This window comes from Amblyomma maculatum, chromosome 8, assembly GCF_055883805.1.
Source record: "Amblyomma maculatum isolate TAMU_Amacu chromosome 8, ASM5588380v1, whole genome shotgun sequence".
Taxonomy (NCBI): domain Eukaryota; kingdom Metazoa; phylum Arthropoda; class Arachnida; order Ixodida; family Ixodidae; genus Amblyomma; species Amblyomma maculatum.
In genome coordinates, this window is record NC_139351.1 from 120,947,826 (window position 1) to 120,969,528 (window position 21,703).

The window sequence follows — 21,703 nt, forward strand, 5'->3', positions numbered from 1 at the left end:
AAGGTGCAGTGTCTGTCACTTTCTCCGGCAAGTGCGAGTTTGGACGGTACACCAGCGCTCCTGTTGCGTGGCGTTCCTTGGCACGCGTTCAAGCGTGGCATTGCCGATGGCCGGAACGCTAGACGAACTAATCTCGTGGAAGCTCGCTGAAAATGATAGATCTTGCGCACGGGATTTTGTTCCATGAGCCTAAAAACTTTCGCCTTATAATTTCTTTTCCTGGATGGCAGTCTTCAGTATCAGAAGTGTACATACAACAGCAGCTCCACTGTGCCTTGAGCATGTTCTGGCAACTGCAGTAGATATTCGACAATCGTAAAATGTGGCCTTATTTGCATCCATTGCTGTTAACTAGCTGTGTACAGATACCTGCAGGATTTCAATTCGTTGCATGTCAACGTCACTTTGAGCATGGAAGATCGCACACTTTCTCACCCGTCGATTTATATTTTTCTCATCATCCTTGCTGCTGTACTAATTGCCAAAGAACCTTGCTAATACTGCTAAGAAAATTGCTTTTACAGCAGAGTATTTTTTCAGGATATTCCTTAAATGTGCTCCGGCAATGTGTAGACTATATCATCACCATCTTTCTGCGGCTTATCGCACCGTGTACCATAGCTGTCATTGTGGGAGACGTCACTGTAGGCACTAATCCACACTGCTTATCCAAGATGCTACTGAATGTTTGGTAGTCATAGCAATGGGGACTGCCATAATCCTGGTTAGAGGGCAATGGTTTTCAGTATTGTTGCATATTCAGCGAAAACTACCAAACAATCACTTCTACAGGCTACCCCATAATCTTGACATTCCTAATGGCGGGAAAGAATATGGTTAGTAGCATGATGAACTCCACACGACAGCCACAAGAAACTCCACAAAAAAATCTGAATTTGAGAATATTGAGCTAACACTTGCATGGATTTTTGCGTGCATGGATTTTACAGCCACACAGCTGCTTAAAATGTGGCTGGCAAGGGTATTTTGTTCTTTCATATGTCGTGCTGCACAGTGCATGAGCAGAATTAGTGGTGTTGTGGACCGTAAGTCACAGCATGAACTGGCAAGCGTATGCCACCCCATGGGCCATTCGGTTTTTGGCTAATCTGCTAGCACAAGACACTTTGCTTCGCTTCTTGCACAATGTGTAGAGACAAGTCAACCGAAAGGTATCAGTTCCCATTGGGCATGTACCTACGGGTTAAATGTGTTCATAAAAAATTTGGGTATGAACATGCTTTTTTTTTTTTTTCATGAAACTGATTGTGAAAAGGTGAAGGCCCTGTGGTGCACATTACGGACAATCAACTGGTGCATTTTTACATGCCAAAGCAACTCTGTAAAAGGCCAGATGAATTTCCACTATCCTGGCTACCTTTAAGAAGCATCAAAATCTTAATCCACAGGCATGTTCGCATGTAATTTCTATCAAAATGCAGTCCCTGTAGTTAGCATCAAATCTGCTGCCTTAACCTTTGCAGCTGAATGCAATAGCTATTAAGCGACCTTGGTATGTGTATATACATTAAAAATGAACCAGAAGACACCTGGGGGTGCATTTGCAAAAACACATTTTAATGTAATGTCAAAGATACCAAAAGAGTCTTTCACAGGTAATGTGGTTTCTTTCGAATTTACACCGAGTATATGCGAGATAATAGAGGCACGAGTTAAAGTATTAGCGAATATCGATATGCATGTATGTAAATGAATCTGGGTCCACAAGGGAAGCTGCATGCAGGTGCCATTAGTGTGTGCAATACACTTGACACATTTAAGAGTCCTGACAGTTAATTTTTATGAACTCTTGGATGAACTTCCTTCACTCTTAATTTTGTTTTACCAGAGAATTTCTTCCTTAGGGTCAGAAAGAAATTTTTCCACCTCTCTCCTTTCCACTGGATCAGAGTTAGAATGTATCATTGCATCGTTCCAGCACTTTTACAATTTTCTGGTAGTAAATGTTTAGAAGTTTATTAAAATATCCCTACGCACAGCACATGCTAAAGTTCGCATGCCTGAAAAGTCTAAACCTTTTTTCTTTTTGCAGTGCAATCGTAAAATTGCTAAATGAGAATTGCTGGCAATCCATGCATGAAGAAGCAAACATGACAAAATGTATAGACTAGAACCAAACGTGACATAGAACAGGCCTGCTGCGATTACACTGCAGTTCACACTTTGTAGCTGTTGAATGCACCATAACACAGACTCAGCGAAAACTAGAAAAAATCTTCGCAGCTAAACCATTTGCAAGTTCATCCTTGAATTTCACGCAGGAATGGCATTTGGTGGCAATCTTTATTTGGGTTGGCTACTTGCCCGAATCTGTGAGAACAGCAAGTGCTCATTGCATGTGGCAACAGCAGACAAAAAATGTGGCTTCGTGACAGCTGCACTGGCGGCGCCATCTCTTGTCAGCGGCAGAGTGACAATTGAAGATGAATGCAAGAAATGAAAAATTGATTTTGTTTTCCTGGGTTCAACGTCCCAAAACAACAATGGCTACGAGGGATGCCATAGCCGAAGGCTCCAGGCAGCTTCAACCACCTGGGGTCCTTCCATGTGCTGTCGCATTACGGCAGAACACAGGCGCCTATACGGCTTTACGTGTATTGAAATGCAGACACCACAGCAAGAAATTGTGGTTCCCAAAGTTTTGGGAAGCAAGAAATGACACTGCTGGTACTGTCGTTGCTAAAGCATTCTTAACACGATGGCGTTAAAAGGCTATATTCTCCAGAAAATACTCCGTCGGCATAGCGAACGCCAAATCATCTCTAGTGGTAGTATTAGCTGGCAGGTGACATGGCTGGGCATTTCTTGATCGGTAGGTTGTGTAACACCGCGAGACCACGGCATGGCTTAAATGGCAGCACGTACAAACTCTAGCAGCTCCTTTGAGGTGGAAGGGAGAGATGGGAATCGAACCCTCTGGGATGCTTTGATTTGAATCGTACAAGCCACACCTGTTTGTACAGCTAAGCTGAAGCAGAGCAGTCTTAATTATGTGGCAGGTTACCCTGTATGATAATAAGTATGTGTGAAATAAAATAAGCACAGGCAAAGGGAGCAGTGATCAAGGAAGTAGTAAAATGCAGGTATACAAATGAGGATGCTCAAGGAAAGCCACGGATAAAAGCCATTGCTGCATGATACCTTTAAAGGAGCAAACTTAAAGGCCCATTCACACTTGCGAGTCGTGAAGGGCGTAAAACCAGCTGTTGCATGCAACCAGGGAGCTGCCCAGCTCAATCAATGTTCACACTTGCAAAGGCGACCCGCAGGTCCCTTTCCCGAATTGGTCTCGTTCAGAACAAGGCTTGTCAATTTTTAATGTTCACAAGCAACGAGAAGACAGATGTAAAACTACCGTTCACTCCAGCTGCGCCACTGTTCAGTGACCGGTTTGCTACCAGCCACTGCAAGACTGGAAAATCGAGCAGTACTCAAATGGCCTGCGGCTGTCACTTTTTGACAAATGCAACCATTTGCCACAATTGCTTTTTGACCAAAACAATAACATAACATCTGCGAGTTGCAAGTGTGAACGGGTCTTTTGTGTCCCCTCAGTTTTCTTTTTTTTTGCCAGGCAACACAACATATGATGCAAACTTTCTACAAGTTCTTACCACCCCGCCGGGGTGGCGCAGTGGTTACGGCGCTCAACTACTGTTCCCAAGGACGCGGGATCGAATCCCGGCCTCGGCGGTCACTTGTCGATGGAGGCGAAAAGCAAGGCGCCCGTGTGCTGAGCGATGTCAGTGCACGTTAAAGAACCCCAGGTGGTCGAAATTTCCGGAGTCCTCCACTACGGCGTCTCTCATAGCCTGAGTTGCTTTGGGACGTTAAACTCCACAAACCTATAAGTTCTTACCCATTCAAGTTGAGAGCGAACAAGCCAGCGGTTACTCAGGGAGAGTTGTTCAACTCTCTGTAAAGCAGAAACCTGTATAATGACCAAACATGCAGTAACATTGCAGAAGATCGTACAATTTCAAGCGGCAGTTAATGGACAACTCTCGAGCACATTCTAGACCTATACTGCTTTGTAGAACAAGCTGAAACCATGTCCGTGTTGCAAGTCACAACTTAGCACAAAACCGTACATCACACCCATTACACTTGCTGCGCCCTTTGTGTTACAATGAATCTGTGCATTAAGCGGTTCTGCCTGAAGAGCTCATCATGGCAGGCACTTTGTAAAGAAGTGACTTGTGACCAGTTTTTTACATGTTACACAAAATAAGAAGCCAATTATAATCACAACTGCTCCACCTAAAATACAGCCAATTAAACTGGTTAGTTACAGCCCCAAAAACGTAACTGAGCAATTTCAGAAAATAATTTACTATTGAATTATTTTTCTTGCAATTTTTATTGCCCTACTACAAACTTGCTTGGAACACAGGGAACTAGTGCGGCTTGTTCGATATTTTACATATATTAATCTTAAAGGGAAGTTGTTTTTCAATGTTGTTGTTGCTAATTTTCCTATGCATCATAATCTCAACGAAATCACAATGGGTGCCAGCAAAAGTCTGCATTCCTAACAAGTCAATTTTTTTTTTAGTTCTTCAAGCAAAGAAAATGCTGTTCATGCAGCATCAAGTGCTAGTCGGGGATAAGTTGCAATGCCATCTGGGAGAACAGAGGGTTCGAACAAAAGCGGACGCGTGAGATCTCTTTGGACGGCAACTACCGTCAGAGACAGCGGAGACTTAATCGTGGCCCAAACTTGATTGTGCGTGAAGCTTCTCTGTAGCTGGTCCGTTGTCGCTCTGTAGTGAAGGAAACATCGCTAGCACCAGTGTTTGCCACTAAGGTGAGGTTCTTGAAACTGTAGCATCATTTACACCTTGGTTTTGAAAAAAAAATTGAGCTGATTACCAGTAATCGATTCCAGGAAAAGTAACTGAACTACCTGGAATTGAAACGGACCTACACAAGTTGCAGTCTCCTGCCCGACGCGCATCCTGTCTTTTTCGGTCCAGTCTTTGGCAAGCCGATATCGGTCCCTTCCCAGCAACATTATATGGGTCTTGCGAGGCAAAATAGTTAAAAAAATTATCAGCTCACACCTAAGGACTTGAACAATGCACATATGCTTGGTGGATTTTGCTCTATATAACAATGCAAATATCTGATAGGCCCTTTCCCCTTCTAGGTAACCTTTAGGGTATGGCCAATCTGTTGCCACTCAGAAGCATGTACGCTGGTTTAACAGATTGTTGTGATTCACTGCTGTCTCAATGATTTGCTACAAGCCTGATTATACAACTGCACTATAACCTGCTCAATTTCTTGCAAGGGTGAAAAAAGAAACAGTGCATTAAGTGACGCTTTGTTACAAGGTATGTTTAAGAGTGTACACAGTGTATACTGTGTATCATCACCACAGGATAAGTCCGATGCAAAAATTCTCACATCACACATTCAAGGCGAAAAACAAACCTCACGCGTTCAAACCACCTGCACCTAGTTAATGTTTCAAATGGCAATTAGAAACTGCCCATTAGAGTGATGAACTGGCTTGCATGAGGTCCTCCACTTTTCTGCACATACCAGCATAACAGTTAAGCACGTCATGGCTATCTTACATTCTTAACACTGGACTGGCTTGGTGCTGCATTAGAGAAGTTTCCCCTTTTTCTCTAGTCTCCAATCACCCGTCTTGAATTCGATGCCGATTTACGTGCCAGATCTAAGTATTGTGCCGTGCTTCCATGTGCGCTGCGACAGACAGTGCTGTCCACCCTGCAAATGACAGTCGATGCTTGTCACAAGACACGCCTCAGAGCTCAGCCTTGCGCGCCGCCTTTTCGCCGTCGCCCGGCGCCGGGTCGTCGAGACATTCCGCGTCACCCTTGCGTAGCACGCGATCGCGGCACAGGTAGGCGCTCAGCGGCTGTTGCTGGCTACCGAAGTACCAGCGCTCGATGTCGGCCTCGTACTGCTCAACCAAGGCCTCGCACTGGTTCTTCAGCTGTGTCACCTCGGCCGACGGCGAGTCCCAGAGCTCATAGGGGATGCCCAGGTCCACTTTGACCCCCTTAGCCACCAGGCCGTGCAGAGTCTGGAACGTGGTGCTGGTGCCTTTAGCGAAACGTGTACTATCCTTGCGTTCCTTATGCACGCTGTACTCGAGCAGGCGGTCGCATACGCCGTCCAGAGACTCCACTAGCCTCAGCTCGGAGACCGTGTACTTCTTCCGCTTGCGGCCGCCGTCTAGGCTGTAGCCGGTCTCGATCACGTCGTGAGTCTTGCCGGTTTCGCCGAGGCGCGCCTCCAACTCGACGGCCAGATACTTGCAGGCTTCGCACCGGGAAGCGTACTTGACACCGTATTGGGCCTCCTCAAAGCTCTCTTCTTTTGCATTGCCGCCAAGCAGGGCCCCGTAAAAAACCGCCAGGAGCCACAGGCAGCGCATCGTCTCTCTCCGGTGCTGAATGCCAGCCACGCACCAACCTCGAATGTCCTCAAACAAGCTGCTAACTCATTAGCCCACCGGCAACGCAAGCACACGTTTCGATCATATTTCGATTAGATAAAGTGACGTGCAGCGGAACACGTCAGGCGCTGCCGTCGTCCGGAAACTCGTGTGTACTTGCGTACTCTACTACGTGACGCGGATAGCCCTCAGCAAGTCTACGCTGAAACTGAGATGTTCGACGGTGCCACTGTCTCCCGAAAGAAAAAGTCAACCGACTCCAAATGCCCGCCGGTGGTTCGAAGTTCGATGACTCCTAAAACAAAGGAAGTACTGTTGATGCTGTACCGCTGTATGGGTGTGTCGAAAACAACGGTCTAGTCATACAGTCATAGTTCAACAGTTACAAAACTCATAGTGGATAAACTCCGGTGCTGTTTGGAACATAAGGTAAAAAGGTAAAAATACAAGCATTACCTGCATTATTTGCATATGTAGACAAATATGGCGTCACCTATGAATATTATTTTTAACTACTTTTTAACCTGCAGAAACAGAAAGTTCGGTAAATTTAATTTTGTATCGTTAGTCATGCACTATTCATCTAAATTTTGCTGAAAAAAAAAATTGGTTAAATTGGTTCACAGGAAGGGAAAGGCGCAGTAACTGTCACACTTGTTCTGTGGACACCCGAACCGCGCCGTAAGGGAAGGGAGGGAGGTGGGAATGAAAGTGGAAAGAGAGAAAGAGGGGGCCGTAGTGGAGGGCTACGGAGTAGAAAATATTTTGTGGTATTCATCAATGAAAAATTTAGTGGTGCTGTGTCATGATTTGGTCAGTTTGTGGTCTGGTCGTTTTCTGATTGCTGAGTTCCATGGTAGAATTGAATTGACCTTATGAGTTCCGCAACTGATATCTGCACTTGACCACGACACTTCAGTGCTCTAAATGACTGAAATAATGTTACAGATAAGAGCCTGCTTCTGAACTGATATCGTCCAACTTCTGGGCCACGACCATGACCAAAGTTAGACATGCCACCAATATCTACTGCACTTGAACATGAAGACATTAAAATATATTACGATATTACTAATGGGAATGGCGATGCTGTGTTTCACTACAGTGTACTAGTTTCACGTTACAAGCGAGTACAGGCAGTACAGGGGCATGGCGAGCGCACCAACAGAGCAAAATTTGAAAGCGTAGAAAACAAAACAAAAAAAAAATCTTTTGTGGATTTAATAAAGAAATTGAGGAAGGCGGAAAAGGAAATCCAAATTTGGTGCGTCAAGAAGACTTCGACTGATTTTAGAAAAGGCGACCAGTTGCGTAGTTCCTTTCGGGATTTTACTCTACCATGACTCTACCAACTCTACATTCTGCGGCGCGAGGCAGTGCGCGGACTCGGCCAACACCACCTACTCGGCCCACTTCAACGCCACCCATATATCATCTCTCTACACTCCACCAAGACACCATGTTCTACACATGCGTCCATCAGTCGCGAATTGCGCCGATTGTCCATGTGCAAATCATACCATAAAAATATGAGGGACAAGGATCTGATGCTTATGTGATCTAAATTATGGAGCTCAGCAGACAAGTGTTGCGCAGCGGCAGTCCTAACGCGTCATTTTTCTTCCTTTACGTCGAATGATCGTGCACCTGCACCTGGCGGTGGCTGGCAGTTGTAAATATGGCGGCCACGTTTGAAGGGGTGCTTTTATCCAGTCTGTCCGATACCGGTGAAATAACTCAGAAGTTTCCCATACCTTTACTTCTGACAGTCGCCGACGAGTCGGATAACCTCATCGTGAAGTTCAAGAAGCGTGAGTCGAACCGTTCATCGGCGCCCTGCGTCGTTCGCCGGTCCTCCGGAGTGGGCCTTCTTTGTCTCCGCGCGCATTGTTTACTGTAGTCCATGTCGCACGTTCTGTAATCTATTTAGGCCTAATGTGTTTTGATCGGCTCGTCGCAGCTTTATTTACGGCAGTCCGATCGCCGAAAAGCGTTTACTCATTCGGAGCCGCCATGGCGACGGTCGCGTTCGAAAGTGCGCCTCCCTTTCGACATCCCGGGCGTCTGCGCGCGTGGTGCGATGGCCAACCTTGCGCACAGCCGGCGTCGCGCGGCGAACCCGGTGATTCCCGAACCTGCAGGCACGACGCCGCGTCAAATCCGCTAGGCGCGAAAATGCCAGCGTTTGTGCTCGGTTTCAAGACCGCCGAATGCTCCGCTAGCAGTGCTGCGAAGCAGCTCGCGGCTTCAATCAGTTTGCCCGGCTCGGTGGTCGCACGCCGTGATCGCGAAGATATCGCATGCGGTCTGTGACTCAGGTGCGCGCAGGCTGGCATCGCGCGTCATGTGGCGAAAAGTACTTGCCGTTGCCGTCCTTTGCATGAGCTTCACTCTTCTATCTTAGGAAAATTCACGATAAGTGCCCGCTTCCTCTTGAACGAGAGGTGTGAAAAGGATACAATCCCGATCGCTTCTTGCGCGGAAACTGCTGCAGAACCTTGCAGTCATTCAGTGCGTGCATGCTTGAACCGCAGAAGTCGGGCCATTTTGTTGCGCCACAAAGCTGTTAGTTTCCATGGGAGAACAGTCGAATCAAGTTTAGCCGAATTGAGCTGATTAAAAAAGAGTGGAAAACGTCTAAGGAATGTTTAGGATAGTTTAGTGAACTTTCTTTTAGTGTGATTCATCAAAATTGTACTAAAATCTAGTTGCTCGCAAGAATGATTCCTTGTCCTGACTGGCTTGTGGACTAGGAACGATGTTAAAAAAAAAAAAAAAAAAAAAAGGCCAGCGTGCACAAAAGCCTACTGCCTACCAAGTATGAATGGCTTGAGCTTATTGATTGGCAGGGTGCTTACTTACATCAGAGTAGCTGAGATTAACACAACAGGAAACTAAAAATATAGCACACACTATCTGCTTATGAACTGAATAAAGATTGTGAGTGACATGAATGGGAACATTGCTGGGGATGAGGGGAAGTAGTTGATTTGGGCTGTGAAATTGAAACAAAGCCTTGTACACGTTTCCTCTTGCTCTAGGCAGTTCCCCTTTTTGATGGGGTGGAACATCTGCATGTGCACTACATAAAAGGCGCAGATCGTTTCGCTGATCGATCATCCAGAATGACGGCTGACGTGCTCTTCGGGGCGTCTGTTTGCTAGCAGTATGCGTCGCGGTCTTTCTTTGCATTGTTTGGTTTCAAGTGCAAAGAAGCAGTGGGTTCACCTTTAGTTTTGTGGTCCTTTCGATTTACCCTTGGCCTGTGCATTGCTTTATTTTTGCTTTTGTCTTGCATCGTGGGTTTATTGTGCCTTAACTCTGAATTCTCTGCTTACGTGTTAGTCTGCAGCTCCATTGAAAACTGATCACTCATCTGATGCCGTACCATATACGCTCCTTTCAGTTCCACTGCTCATACCAGGCTTTCACTGGAATGTTTCTACGCATATATATCGGAAGCAGGCACTGGCGGCTGCTTCGTTGAAACTGCACTAGAAAAACTAACTTTTTTCACAAAATAGATTTGGGGTTAATATCAGAATAGTCGTATCACAAGCAAACCACTGAAGAATCTGTACTCGGCCATGTCTGTTGTTTCTCATTCCGCGACGGGTTCCTGCAGTCTGAGTGGAGATGGTATTGTTCGATTACATTTATCAGCGAACTTTGGTTCTTTGGTTCTCTCTGGGTGCGTTGACATTTGTCCTGCAGCAGAAAAAGATATGTGTATATATATGGATGAGCGAGAAAATTGGATTAAAAATTTTCTTTCCAGTCGATTCAAGCTCGTAATTTCATCAACAAAGCATTATCAGTAGCCATCAGTTTCAAGCGAATGGTGGTGTAAAGCAGCTTCTCGGATTCATGCCTGAACATCAGATTTGATTCTAGCATTTGACATAATATAGGCTAGTTTCAGATTCAGGTTAGTTTTGAGATTTGGTTTTTTGGTATTTCTCACCTGTAAGAGCTCAATTTTCACTAAAGTATTTTCCTTGTGGTAGAGGGCGGCGCCATGTCGATGTAGGTCACTTTTAATTTGTCGTGTCCCTTTTTAGAAATTGGCAAGCATGGAGCTTGTTTGGGGGCAACACAGTGCGTGGCTCTCGGTGGTAGTCGCCATGTTATTATTTATTTTTTTTATCTTGAGGGGAAATCGAAGCATGCTAGAGGTTTTCAGAGACAATTGCCACCCTCTGTATAAGCGAAGTGATATGTACAGTGGTGGGGGTAATGAAGTACAATGCCGCTAATATGAATTTTATAACAGTTTAGAGTATGTTCGAATTAAACGCTGTTGACCCCCCCTCCCCCCTCCCGTCCAAAAAAAATCTCCATCAGCACACATTCATCTGTTTAAAAGATTTGTAATCCTTGTTTTGTGTAGGAAATTTGCATGGTAAATTATGCAGCCATAATCTTCCTATATTTCACAAAAAGAGGTGCAGTATGTTCATAGGGACCGGTACTGCCATTGCCTCGGTGGACACTGCCCATGGCGAAATGCTTATTGGCGGAATGCTGAGGTAGCAGAGCGGCGCAGCTGGTTCTATTCGGCGAGGTGTACTCGAGCATGTCTCTGCTGTAGTTCTGCAGTGTGGCTTTCAAAGCTTAAAGGGACAGAACACTGGAATTTAGGTCTCGATTTTTTTTCGCCACAGTGGAAAGATTGATGTCTAAAATGTTTGATTCCGTAATGGTTTTGTTAGAAACACGCTAGAAAATATTTACCTGGAATTTTTTGATCAATGCGTGCGCCCGTTTTTATGTAGTCCGATGCTGGAAACCATGAGCAGCGACCACGATGACGACTGGTGGTCGACAAAAAAAGTTGTACCGGAAACAAATATAACTTTCACTCGCCAGACAGTAATCGACATTTTTTGCATAGTGTAACGTCCCTTTCAGTTTCACAGTGAATGCTGTTATGGCACAATAACGCATGCCCTCGTCGACGAAAGTTTTAGTGGGCACTGTCATTGCTTCATTCACTAAATTCTAAACACTGTGGCACTATCTAGTGGCAAAACCTGAAAGCATACCTCTCACGTTGCGAAAGCAGAGGTCTCGGGTCATCCTCATGAATAAATGTTTATGAATGAATGAAAGCAGGGGTGGTTTTTATTTAAGGATGCACTGGAGAGAGCGCAAAATATAATAAATTATGGCAAGCACTCTTAGAAGAGAAAAGAAAAATGCGCAGCTACAAAAATCAGCAATATTTTGCTGACATGTAGTCACGTGGGAGGCTACACTCAAAGTACTAGGGTTTCTCCGCTTGATAGCACCTCTGTTGTTATTATGCGATTTTCAGTGGCAAATTAAAATTGTAAAGCATCTTCTCTTTGATATTGTAGTGCTCGATCTGTACTATATGAGGCAAGATCTTTTCATCTCCATCATAATCTCATGACATATTTTGGCCAGTGTTCTGTCCCTTTAAGTAATCGCATGGAGTGTTTTTGATCAGGAAATTTTGAAAGGGGAAGAGCTGTCCTGGCAGTGAGTGCGTAATTTTGGAAGTGCCGCACATGTGATTTCGCTGTCTGCTAGGAATGCTGTCGTTGGGCGCTTACGAAGACTTCTGCAGCGACATGACCTGCGGCTCCGCTGCACCTTGATCTTGTTTTTCATTCTTGTTGGAACCTGCCAGAAGATCAAATACCATCAGGCCATGAAGCGATGATGCTGCAGTAGTTGTAGTTGTAATTGTCTGGAATTCTTCACGAAAACAGGAAAACGAGTTGTAACCGCTTGTTTTGGCAGTGGGGCTGAGACTGTTCAGCAGGAAATGGTAGCCGATGATTTTCCAGCTTCGGCCTTGCTATGTGCGCTGGAAAAGTAAAATTTAGGTAAGGCAGAAGTAGAATTGCCTTTTGGTAAGAATAGCAAAGAAACAAATTGACGGGACTCACTGGCACATTTACGCTACCATGGCTCACTAAACCCGGCCTTGAGATACACAACCTCATGAGCGAAATGACTAGCTTCACCTCAGCATTATACTTATATAACAATGCACTGGTTGAGCATGAGCTGTTACAGATATTTGACTTCACTTGGGAAAGGCTGTCATGTTAATACGTTCTCTCTCGACATGTTCTGGTTGTTATGAAAAGAAAAGCTTGTAAGCTTGTTTTTCTGCTCTCACCAAAAAATATTTTCGGACACTTGCTATGATGGGTAGGGTCCTGGGAATATTTTGCTTTTGTTCATCTAGGCCTTCTCATATTGCAGGAAGTTCATTGCGCTTGACGGCACCTGTCAGCATTTGAAAGTATTAGTCCAATATGCTACCTAAACCTGCCAAAACCATTATTAATGCAATCAAATAACGAGGGGCGTAATGTGTTGTCATATAGGTACCCAAATCACTAAGAAGGCGTCCTATTGCTGAAGGTCTCGCAATGATGGCTCATTCGCTAAGGTGTTGTGCTTTCAGAGCACACACAAGTTGCAGGTCTGATACCTGGCTGCGGTAGCTGCATTTCATGATGGAGAGGGGGAATACATTCATGCAGTTAATTTTCTATTTGGGCGTTAAGAATCACGAATGATTGAAAATAAGTTTGAGCCTTTCGCTTTGCTGTGTGACTCATAAACTGCAGCGTTTAGGATGCCATCTATGTAACAGTGTTAGTCATATGAGCAATTTCTCTGTGGCATAACGGCCTAGTCTTGCTACGTCCTAATAAGGAAATTCCATGTTCACAAAAATGCCAATGAGAAACACTGTGCTAGGTGGTCCAAAAAATGGGCGCTGCTGAGAAAATATGTATACAGATTTAAAGTGAAATGCAAATGTGAAATAAACAACGGAGAAATATTAACTAGTCAAAAAGAAATGCGTTCGGAACCTGTTAGCTCTTCCAAACGGCGGTCCGATGCTTTTGACATGAAAATTAACTGCGTTAATGCTAGTTTTCATTAACTAAATTTTTTTTCTCATTTGTATTTTATATGGTACTGATAGCACTCTTGTAACGTTAAATATTGAATGAGCTCGGCAGTGAGTGCTTTTACTGGGTGAGAAGGGTATGCCGCAGATAAAGCTGAATGAATGCGAAGAGTCTCAGCAGAGTTCTCAAAGCACGTTGGCACCAGTCGGCAAACAGAGATAGAAGAGGACAGGAAGTTTATGAGAATAGCAGTTGTTTGTTTCTCCTATCTGCTCTTTCTGTTCGGAGACGGAAGTAAATATGCTAGAGATAGAAATAAGTAGGCATGCGGGCATTATTTGTGTCCATCATTGAAGAATACTAACACGGCTAGAACGAATATGGTGGCAGCCTTTTCTTGTACAATGGAGGCAAAACGAGAGTCGTGGTGTCCATGTGCTGTGTGATGTCAGCGCACGTTAAAGAACCCCAGGTGGTCGAGATTTCCAGAGTCTTCCCCTGTGGCATCTCCTATAGCCTGTGTCGCATTGGGACGTTGAACCCTACAAACCAAAATGTTTCTAATGCAAACTTGGGAAATGCTCAGTTTGTAACTTGTGCTTTTGGATTTCTCTGATAGCTGATGAAATGGCGACTGCAGGTGCAGGAGTGCGGCTTCCCACGATCCTGTGCAGTCTCTAAAGCTTCTGGTTAGAGCAAAATTGGAACAAACTAGCTAAGTTTCCACAACCACACACTAATCAAACTTGTGGACACATATCTCTATCTTTGAACTGACTGTATCCAGGTCGCTCACCGTTCATGCTTGTGTGGAAAGCATTGTAATGAAAACCAGTAGTAATGGATTGGCTTAGAAGCGTCTGACGAGATTGCATAGCTGTCAGTGCAGCCAACAACATAACACACCTGCCCAGACTTCGTTCACCGTACACATTCACATACGCCACCACATTAACATTAGGAGTATTGAAGCAAACTCCACACAAACCAACGAGAGACTGCTCACTGCAACGCGCCGGCTGACGCTGGTGTATTTGGGCAGAGTCCATTCCGGTAACGAAAGAAGCACTTACAGACGTAGGCAGCTCTCCTGTCCCTATACTGGCTGATGAGCCAGTACATTTTTTCCTCTAGGACACTTGGTGTATCAGCAGCCTGTGTCCTTAAACACACACACACACATTTCAAAGAAAAACAGCCTACGTACAACAAATGGCATAATGTAAAATGATTAAATGTCCTGTAATAACACGCAGAAATGATACCAGCATGGTCCTTGATACACATGCAGCACGACAAGGAAGTAAATAGCAAAGCAAAGCACAGCCTACAAAAGCATCCAGTTTTGTAGCGCCGAGCGCAGGACCTTTACGTACTAGTAAGAAACCTGCATCGCTCCTGTTTTAGTGACCGGACATCAGAATCTACAATTCACCACCACCATTACTCCATCTCAGGTACTCATGCACATGCTAACTCTGCTACTGTCAGAGTTAAATTGCGGCCAAATGCCTTCAAAATTTTGGTCTACAGGACTGTACATATTTTGGATGGTACCAGACAGGGTGTCGGAATTATCCAGTTTCCCAAAGTAACGAAGACCAAAAAAAAGAAAAAAAATATGTTTTACTGTAGTTACATAACTCCGCTACATTTTTTAAAATTAATGTAATTGGAGGTTCACAGCTCCGGGGGTTTCTGTCGCTTTTCTCACTGCAGTGCATGCGTGTGCCCATTTATTACCAAATGAAAAGGTAGTGACACCTGTTGGTCGTTTTGGTAACTTCTTTTCTTTTTTTTTTTCTACAGGGGAGAGCAATGGACCTGAGGCAGTGCACGAGGTGGAGATCTTCAAGGAGACAGACACGGCCCGCGTGGGCAAGCGTGCCTTCGTTATCACCCACGCCAAGGGCACACTCATGGTGCTATTCCCCAGCAACCAGGGTATGTCTAGTATGCACCCCTCCTCATTGGGGAGCAGAACGGTGGGATAGGGGCACATAAGGGTGGGGACTGTACACAGATCTCTCTCTCACACACACACACGCACACACACAGGTGGTGCAGTTGGTAACAGGCTAACAGTGCCTGTGTCATTGTGTAGCTGTCTAATGGAAGCGCGCACAGGGATATTTTTTTCTCTTCAAAGGGATCGCGCATTCTAGTAATTGGAGGACTTGACTGTATAGTGGAATTGTTATCAAGGTGCTCATGTAAACTGAGGCAAGAAACTGGCAGCCATCATTGCTTTGTGTGTGTGTGCGCGTGTGTGCGCACGTGTTTGTGCTGGCTCAGTAACAGTGGGCAGAGTGTAGAGACCAGTGAACAGAGAGTTCAAACAATTCTGAATAGCCATGCTCAGTGTGTTTATTCCAGATTAGTGGCATGGATGGTGTGCACAGAGCTGGCACAGCTTTGCTCTACATTCCGAGTGCTAGATGTCACTAGTTGGAAAATTAACCACATAGCTGTGCGGGGCCTGCTCTAAATGTACCGCGTAATTTGCATGGGAGATTCATTCTCTATGTGTTTACATCAAGCAGGTTAAACTATTGAGATTTTACCGTGGACTCCTCTGCGGTTTATACTTCCTCTGATTCTTTTTTTTTTTATTATTTCTGCGGCCTCCTCACCGGAAATCGTTCATTTTAATTTAGTGTTCGCCTCGTGTGTGATTTGGTTGGTGCCGTGAAATGTTGCCAAGCGAGGTTTGGAAACTGAAAAACGTTGGTGTGGGGTATGCAGAGTGTCTGCGGTTCCACCGGATAGTGGATGCCTTCAAGACTGGCCTGAATACGTCCACCTTTCGGCAGAGGACTGACGAGGCCTCGGCAACACAGTACTTCCAGGTAGGCTGTCTTGAATGCCAGAGTGTGCCTCTCTCCTTCTTCTACCACTTTTCTTTAATCCGGTTTATGTTCTCTTGACCTCCTTGCTGACAGCATCAGCATATATAAGCTAATATAGAAGTGCCATACAGTTCAGGAGCTTATTCAGAAGCATTTAAATTTTGGACCATTCGAAGAGTTCACCTTCTGTGCCGCTTGTTATAGACTGAAGGAGGGTAAAGTCGACAGTTAAAATGCAGGCTTACTGTTTATGCCAGCTGGAGCGACAGAGTGGTAGGTTTAACAAGTTTCTGTTGCAGTACATTCTTATAAATTTAGGCAACGGTCCACCACCCCAGGAATTAATATGAGTAGGTTTTGAATTCTTGTATGCAATCCGAGAGCATGCTTTCGTGATTTTTTATGATGTTCTCAGCTAATTTTCATATATTTGAACGCAGTTTTTCTACTTTCAAGTTTGTATTTTCTGCACCATCATTATAAAAAGTCTGGCACATAGCATTCACTAGGTGCATAAATAAATTCCAAAATGATTTGCTGGTTTTCTCGCCTCCTCCTTTGGTCGGTAGTGCGGAGTTAGTATATCATTGAGCTCATGGGTGCCGTGAGCAGGAAGTGTTCGCAGCAAGTAGCAGAAAGCCAATGTGACCTTGCGACGTCTCGATAACATGAAAAAAAATGCACTGTATGTACCGTTTAAACCGTATTATAGGTCGACCCCCTTACCGTGAAATGAAAAATTAAAATAAAACAAAAAAAAAGTGAAGAAGCGCATATATTTACAACATCGGCTGTGTCTCTGCATCAATGGAGCTACGCTCTCAAACCAAACTTTCAGCAGCATCGTCGGAAGACGGCTCTTTGCTGCGCGCCACCTCCCAGAGTATCATCTGGTTCCATCAAGTGTGTTGCTTACGCAGCATTCTTGAAAGGTTGCATGGAAACAGCTGATCTTGTCCACGGCACCACGCACTCTTTTTCTGAAACGCCAAACAGTTGCTTAGAGAGCGGCCATGTTGCCGTTCGCTTCGGCGAGCATCACTTTACTGGAAAGCCACTGCAAACTGCCTCGACATGCGTTTTCATTGCTAAAGAGGCGTTTTATACTCTCATAGGTCGAACGAAAGAGAACACTCGAAGATAAATGAACTTAGGACGGGGGAAAAAAAAACGCTAGAAACTGCAGGTTGTCAATACAGTTTTGGCAATACAGTTTTGGTTGTCAATACCGTTCACGAGCAGGCACGCCACTCGTGGCCAGACTGTACCTCAAATTCTGCTAAAGACCGCTATATAAGACGAGGGGCAACTTAAGCTTGCTTCTTTTTTTTTTAGAAAAAAATCGACTTATATTCCGGTTTATACGGTACCATCGTCCCTCCCACCAACTGGGATTACGGCATGCACGATAGATACCCCTGTAGGAGGAGCCCTTTCCCCCTTGTTGCCTGTGGCTCACCATTTGCGCGTACGACATTAATAACCGACCTCCGTATGGTGCCATATTTCCCCACCTTCATATTGAAATTGTGGTGCAGCTGTTCTCCTTGCAGCTGTCCAGGTGCTGTGATACCATTTCACTTCCTAATTGGCACTCATCTGCTGGTCTAGTTTGCCTTAATCACCTCAGTACACAGTATGACTTAGCGGAGTTGTTAGAGGAGGAGGATCAATATAAAGGGTGCCGTCGGAGAAGCAGAAAGGGCACAAAGGGCATCCATCGTACAGCCAGTCGCGTGGCGGCACGCGCCATGGAAAAAAGTTTAGAAATCGGGCGTTCCGGCAGTGCGTTGTGTAAGCGAGCTTTTGCCTTCGTACACATAGCCAGGTGTGTTGGTGAATTTCTTTTTTTTTTCTATCGCTTTGAGTTTGTGGCAAAAGTTGGTTCATATTTTAACGATTCCACATTGTGTGTGGGCGGGGATGGGGGGGCCTATATTTTAAATTTTAACCATCCAGTGTCAGTCTCTGGTGCTCTTTGGCCTCAGATGCTCGTGCACCAATTAAAATTAATGATTATCATCATCTTTTTTCTTTGAGGAGGGAAAGGGAGGTGTATATTAAGCTGTGAGTCTAAGCTGGATGAAATAGTTGCGTTGCTGGCAGCCATACCCTGAGCATAATAGGCATTGAATGTTAGCATTTGCAAGAAATGCTTGTCCATGTTCTGGCTTGACAGAAAGCACATATTATGTCGTGTTGTGTTATGCCTGCGTCTTTGGTGAGGTATTACTCATTGCATCAAAGTAATTCCGACACAAGTGTGCTGCAGTCTACGTTTCCCCCGTTTTTTTTTGTTTTTTTTCCCCAAAGCCATGCAAGACGTGCGTGCATGCTGAGCTGACGACAGATCTGATGGGACCGGACGCAGGTCTGAAGTGCCACGCCCTAGCCATACCAGCCATCTGCTGGTAATAGTGTTTCGAATTTTGTGGCAGGTTCTCGACTTGTGTGTGCATGTCCTGTTTCAGTTTTATGGCTACCTGTCACAGCAGCAGAACATGATGCAAGACTACATTCGCACCTCCACCTACCAGAGAGCCATACTCAACAACATGGAAGACTTCAAGGACAAGGTACGTCGCGAGCTAAACTTCGATTCGCTCACCTGGATTCCGAGAGTATAAGTGGATTTAAAAGGGCCACTGTTTTTAACGTACACCGGCTACACTAGTATAGCAAATGACCATTGGAAATATTGGACTTTCGCTACACTAGTGTAGCTGGTGTAGGTTAAAAAATAATGGCCCTAAACTTAAAGCAATGGAGACACCAAATTTTTGTGCCAAGCGCGCCCAGTGTCGCCACGTGGTTGCTCGCACGATTCAAGTCTGGCAAAGGTCGCTTGTGTCGGTAGCGGGGATGGTAGAGAGCACTGGCAGAGTGTGGTGAAGAGTGTTTTTTCTGGGCATCAGTTTTGGTCATGTAGCAGCGCATAGAATGAACTTAATTTGACCAAATGTCTTTCAACGGGAACATCGTCAAATTTCTCACCAGAGGTTGTTGAGGATCCCCGAGGTTCACAAGCATAGTGGATAAGCAGCATATTTTTGGATGCAATGGATGAGTGAATCTCTTGATGTAATTAGCATTATTTTTGCTATTTTATGCTAAAAAATAACTGCGCGCAAATTATACCTATGCCCTCTGCTAGTTATGCGTTGCCTTCGAAGAGTTTAATTGCTCGTTAGCTGGAATCACCATTTAGAAAGCAGTGGGACATAACTGGAAGTTGTGGTTCTGTTACCTTGGCAAGAACATCAGTCGCTCTCATGGCAAGTGTTAGAGCCAAAAGTGGCTTGTCTTCTGATGCAGGTGGTGCTGGATGTGGGTGCCGGTTCGGGCATCCTATCCTTCTTTGCTGTGCAAGCAGGAGCCCGCAAGGTGTTTGCTGTCGAGGCCAGCTCCATGGCAAAGCATGCCGAGGTATGCACCCCGCTTTATAATGGTGGTTGAAAATTGTCTGCAATGCCCTGGATGAGTAGTGGATGCTTGGAACACGTGCAGTTGGTGTTGAAAATGTGGGGGGAAGGCTGTTTATGGGTTGTACAGGGAAGGAAATATGTAAGCTTGCTGTCGCATTATGTTGCTTGTGAAAGGATGCAGTGTTGTCATTCGTAAATAATGTAATTACAGTGCATTATTTTAAATGCAACGAGGCACCATAACATGGGTGTAGGGTTTAAGCAGCATTTGTAACTTGCACGGAGCTATGCTGTTCTTACGGAACTGAAGTATAACTTTGTCCTTTTACTTGGAATATTGTCCGTTTACCTTATTTACAAGACTGTTGATTGACTCAAATTTGTGTCAGCCCCTCAGTAGTAACGCATGACAGGCAGGGTGAGGCATGTGTCAAAGAAAAGTACTACAGGCCTCACTCGAATCTCATGCCAACTATTTGAACTGTTGATAGCATATTGATTTGGTTAGCATAATGTCTAAAAAATACTATTAGATTAATTTCAACATACAAGTACATGGATATTAAGTTCGCCTTTAGAATCAAGTGGAATAGTGTGGCTTCTTTACCCAGTTGAATAGCGGTAGCCCCAAATTGAATACAAATCAAATATTGGGCCTAATATTTGCTACTTTGCAAATAATCTCACAGAACAAGCAATAGTGTGAAACATTAGCACGCCAGCAGCTGTACTGTTGCTAACTTGTGGAGTAAAGCTGTGAGTTTTAAAAGACGCGCCAGCAATCTAAGGCGAAGCTTTCAAGTTATGCATGTAAGAAAATTACCTTGTGGCATCCAAGGTTGGGCGTCAAGGCTACATTATTAAGCTTCCCTAACCGTTAACTGGTCCTAGAGGCCATGTTATGAGTGTTGTGAATACTTTCGCATGAATAGACTGTATAGTGGCACTGAACCCTTCGTCCCGCACATATTGATCTCTCAAGTTTGGTTAGCAGCATCGCTGCAGGCCTTATTTTTCGAGCTGTCGGTGAGAAAAACACTGCAACAGGGCCTTATTTCAACCTTGTGCCATTATTCGAAATGTGTACAAAAAGTTTAGCAATATACACGATTCGGATCGAATAAAATTTTGGGGTTAACGCTTTCCTACTCACGCCTGTCTTTCTCAGATTGTTGCAAAGTCTCTCTCTCTCTCTCTCTCTCTCTCTCTCTCTCTCTCTCTCTCTCTCTCTCTTATTTTTTATTTTTTTCAAGCACATAACAGAGAACGCTCTTCTCAGTGTTGGTTTTCTGTTCTATTTCTGTGTCGGGTTGTGAAATTTGAAACCTCCTCGGGGTTGGGTCAGGTGATGCGTGCGTCTTGTTTACATTGTGGCGTGGAGGACGTTACGCATCACTTCCCCACAAAAGCAGCACGTTTCCTCCAAGTCTGATGCACCTACGGGCAAGTTTTTGGATGATGATGCCAGCTGCGACACAGTACGCAACTTCAGTTTCTCATATTTTAGGGCAGGCAATGAAACTGCGTCAACCTAACCTGGAAAACCGACGTGTATCTACCGATAAGCTTCTCCACTTAGGCGCGCTGACCTTAAGATATCCCGCATGTTCTAAAGGTCACAGCTCTCTGATCTGAAGGGTTTATAAACGTCTTTCGTGAAGGATTGCTTGGCAGGGGATGCACCAGGTCGCCGGGTGCCGATCATTGCTTTGCCTTTGCCCGCTGGCATGATATTCATTACGGATCGCATTTTTTCATGCAACTCGGAACATTCTGTGCATAAAATGTTGATATTTACTGGTATAATGCGGAAGTCCTTCCTGCAAAGGAAAATACGTGTTTGAACTTTTTGTTTTTGTGTGTTACCTGTGTGACATTTTCTACATTTTTCCTTTATGGGGAAGAAATTTTTTATGCAGTCTTTTTTTTTTTTTTTTTTTTTCATATCTCCTTGAATAAGCATTGCGATTGAGACTCAAACTACTGAAAAGATAACTTCCTCTTCTAAAGCTTCATACTGTAGAGATTGGTATCAAGCGTATGGTTTTAAGGGGGGACGCGACCTTTGAAAGC

At 44.7% G+C, this 21,703-nt stretch overlaps 2 protein-coding genes across 6 annotated transcripts in view; one reads left to right on the plus strand and one right to left on the minus strand.

Moving 5' to 3' along the window:
• Positions 1 to 1,557: 1,557 nt before the first annotated feature.
• On the minus strand, positions 1,558 to 6,866 carry CNPYb (FGF signaling regulator protein canopy b). Its single transcript, XM_084577458.1, has one exon. It carries the CDS (start codon positions 6,431 to 6,433, stop codon positions 5,798 to 5,800), a length of 636 nt encoding a protein of 211 aa, XP_084433584.1. The 5' UTR covers positions 6,434 to 6,866; the 3' UTR covers positions 1,558 to 5,797.
• A 1,021-nt stretch (positions 6,867 to 7,887) lies between these two features.
• Positions 7,888 to 21,703, plus strand: part of Art4 (arginine methyltransferase 4) — a 62,323-nt gene continuing 48,507 nt past the window's right edge. For 4 of the 5 annotated variants that reach the window (XM_084577459.1, XM_084577460.1, XM_084577461.1 and 1 more), the window contains exons 1-5: positions 7,888 to 8,265; positions 15,166 to 15,300; positions 16,102 to 16,205; positions 18,677 to 18,781; positions 19,521 to 19,631. In XM_084577459.1, coding sequence (XP_084433585.1) covers positions 8,133 to 8,265; positions 15,166 to 15,300; positions 16,102 to 16,205; positions 18,677 to 18,781; positions 19,521 to 19,631 — 588 coding nt within the window. In that variant the 5' untranslated portion in view covers positions 7,888 to 8,132. Of the gene's footprint in view, positions 8,266 to 13,340; positions 14,814 to 15,165; positions 15,301 to 16,101; positions 16,206 to 18,676; positions 18,782 to 19,520; positions 19,632 to 21,703 lie in introns of those variants that run through there. The other variant, XM_084577463.1, reaches the window with a different exon arrangement.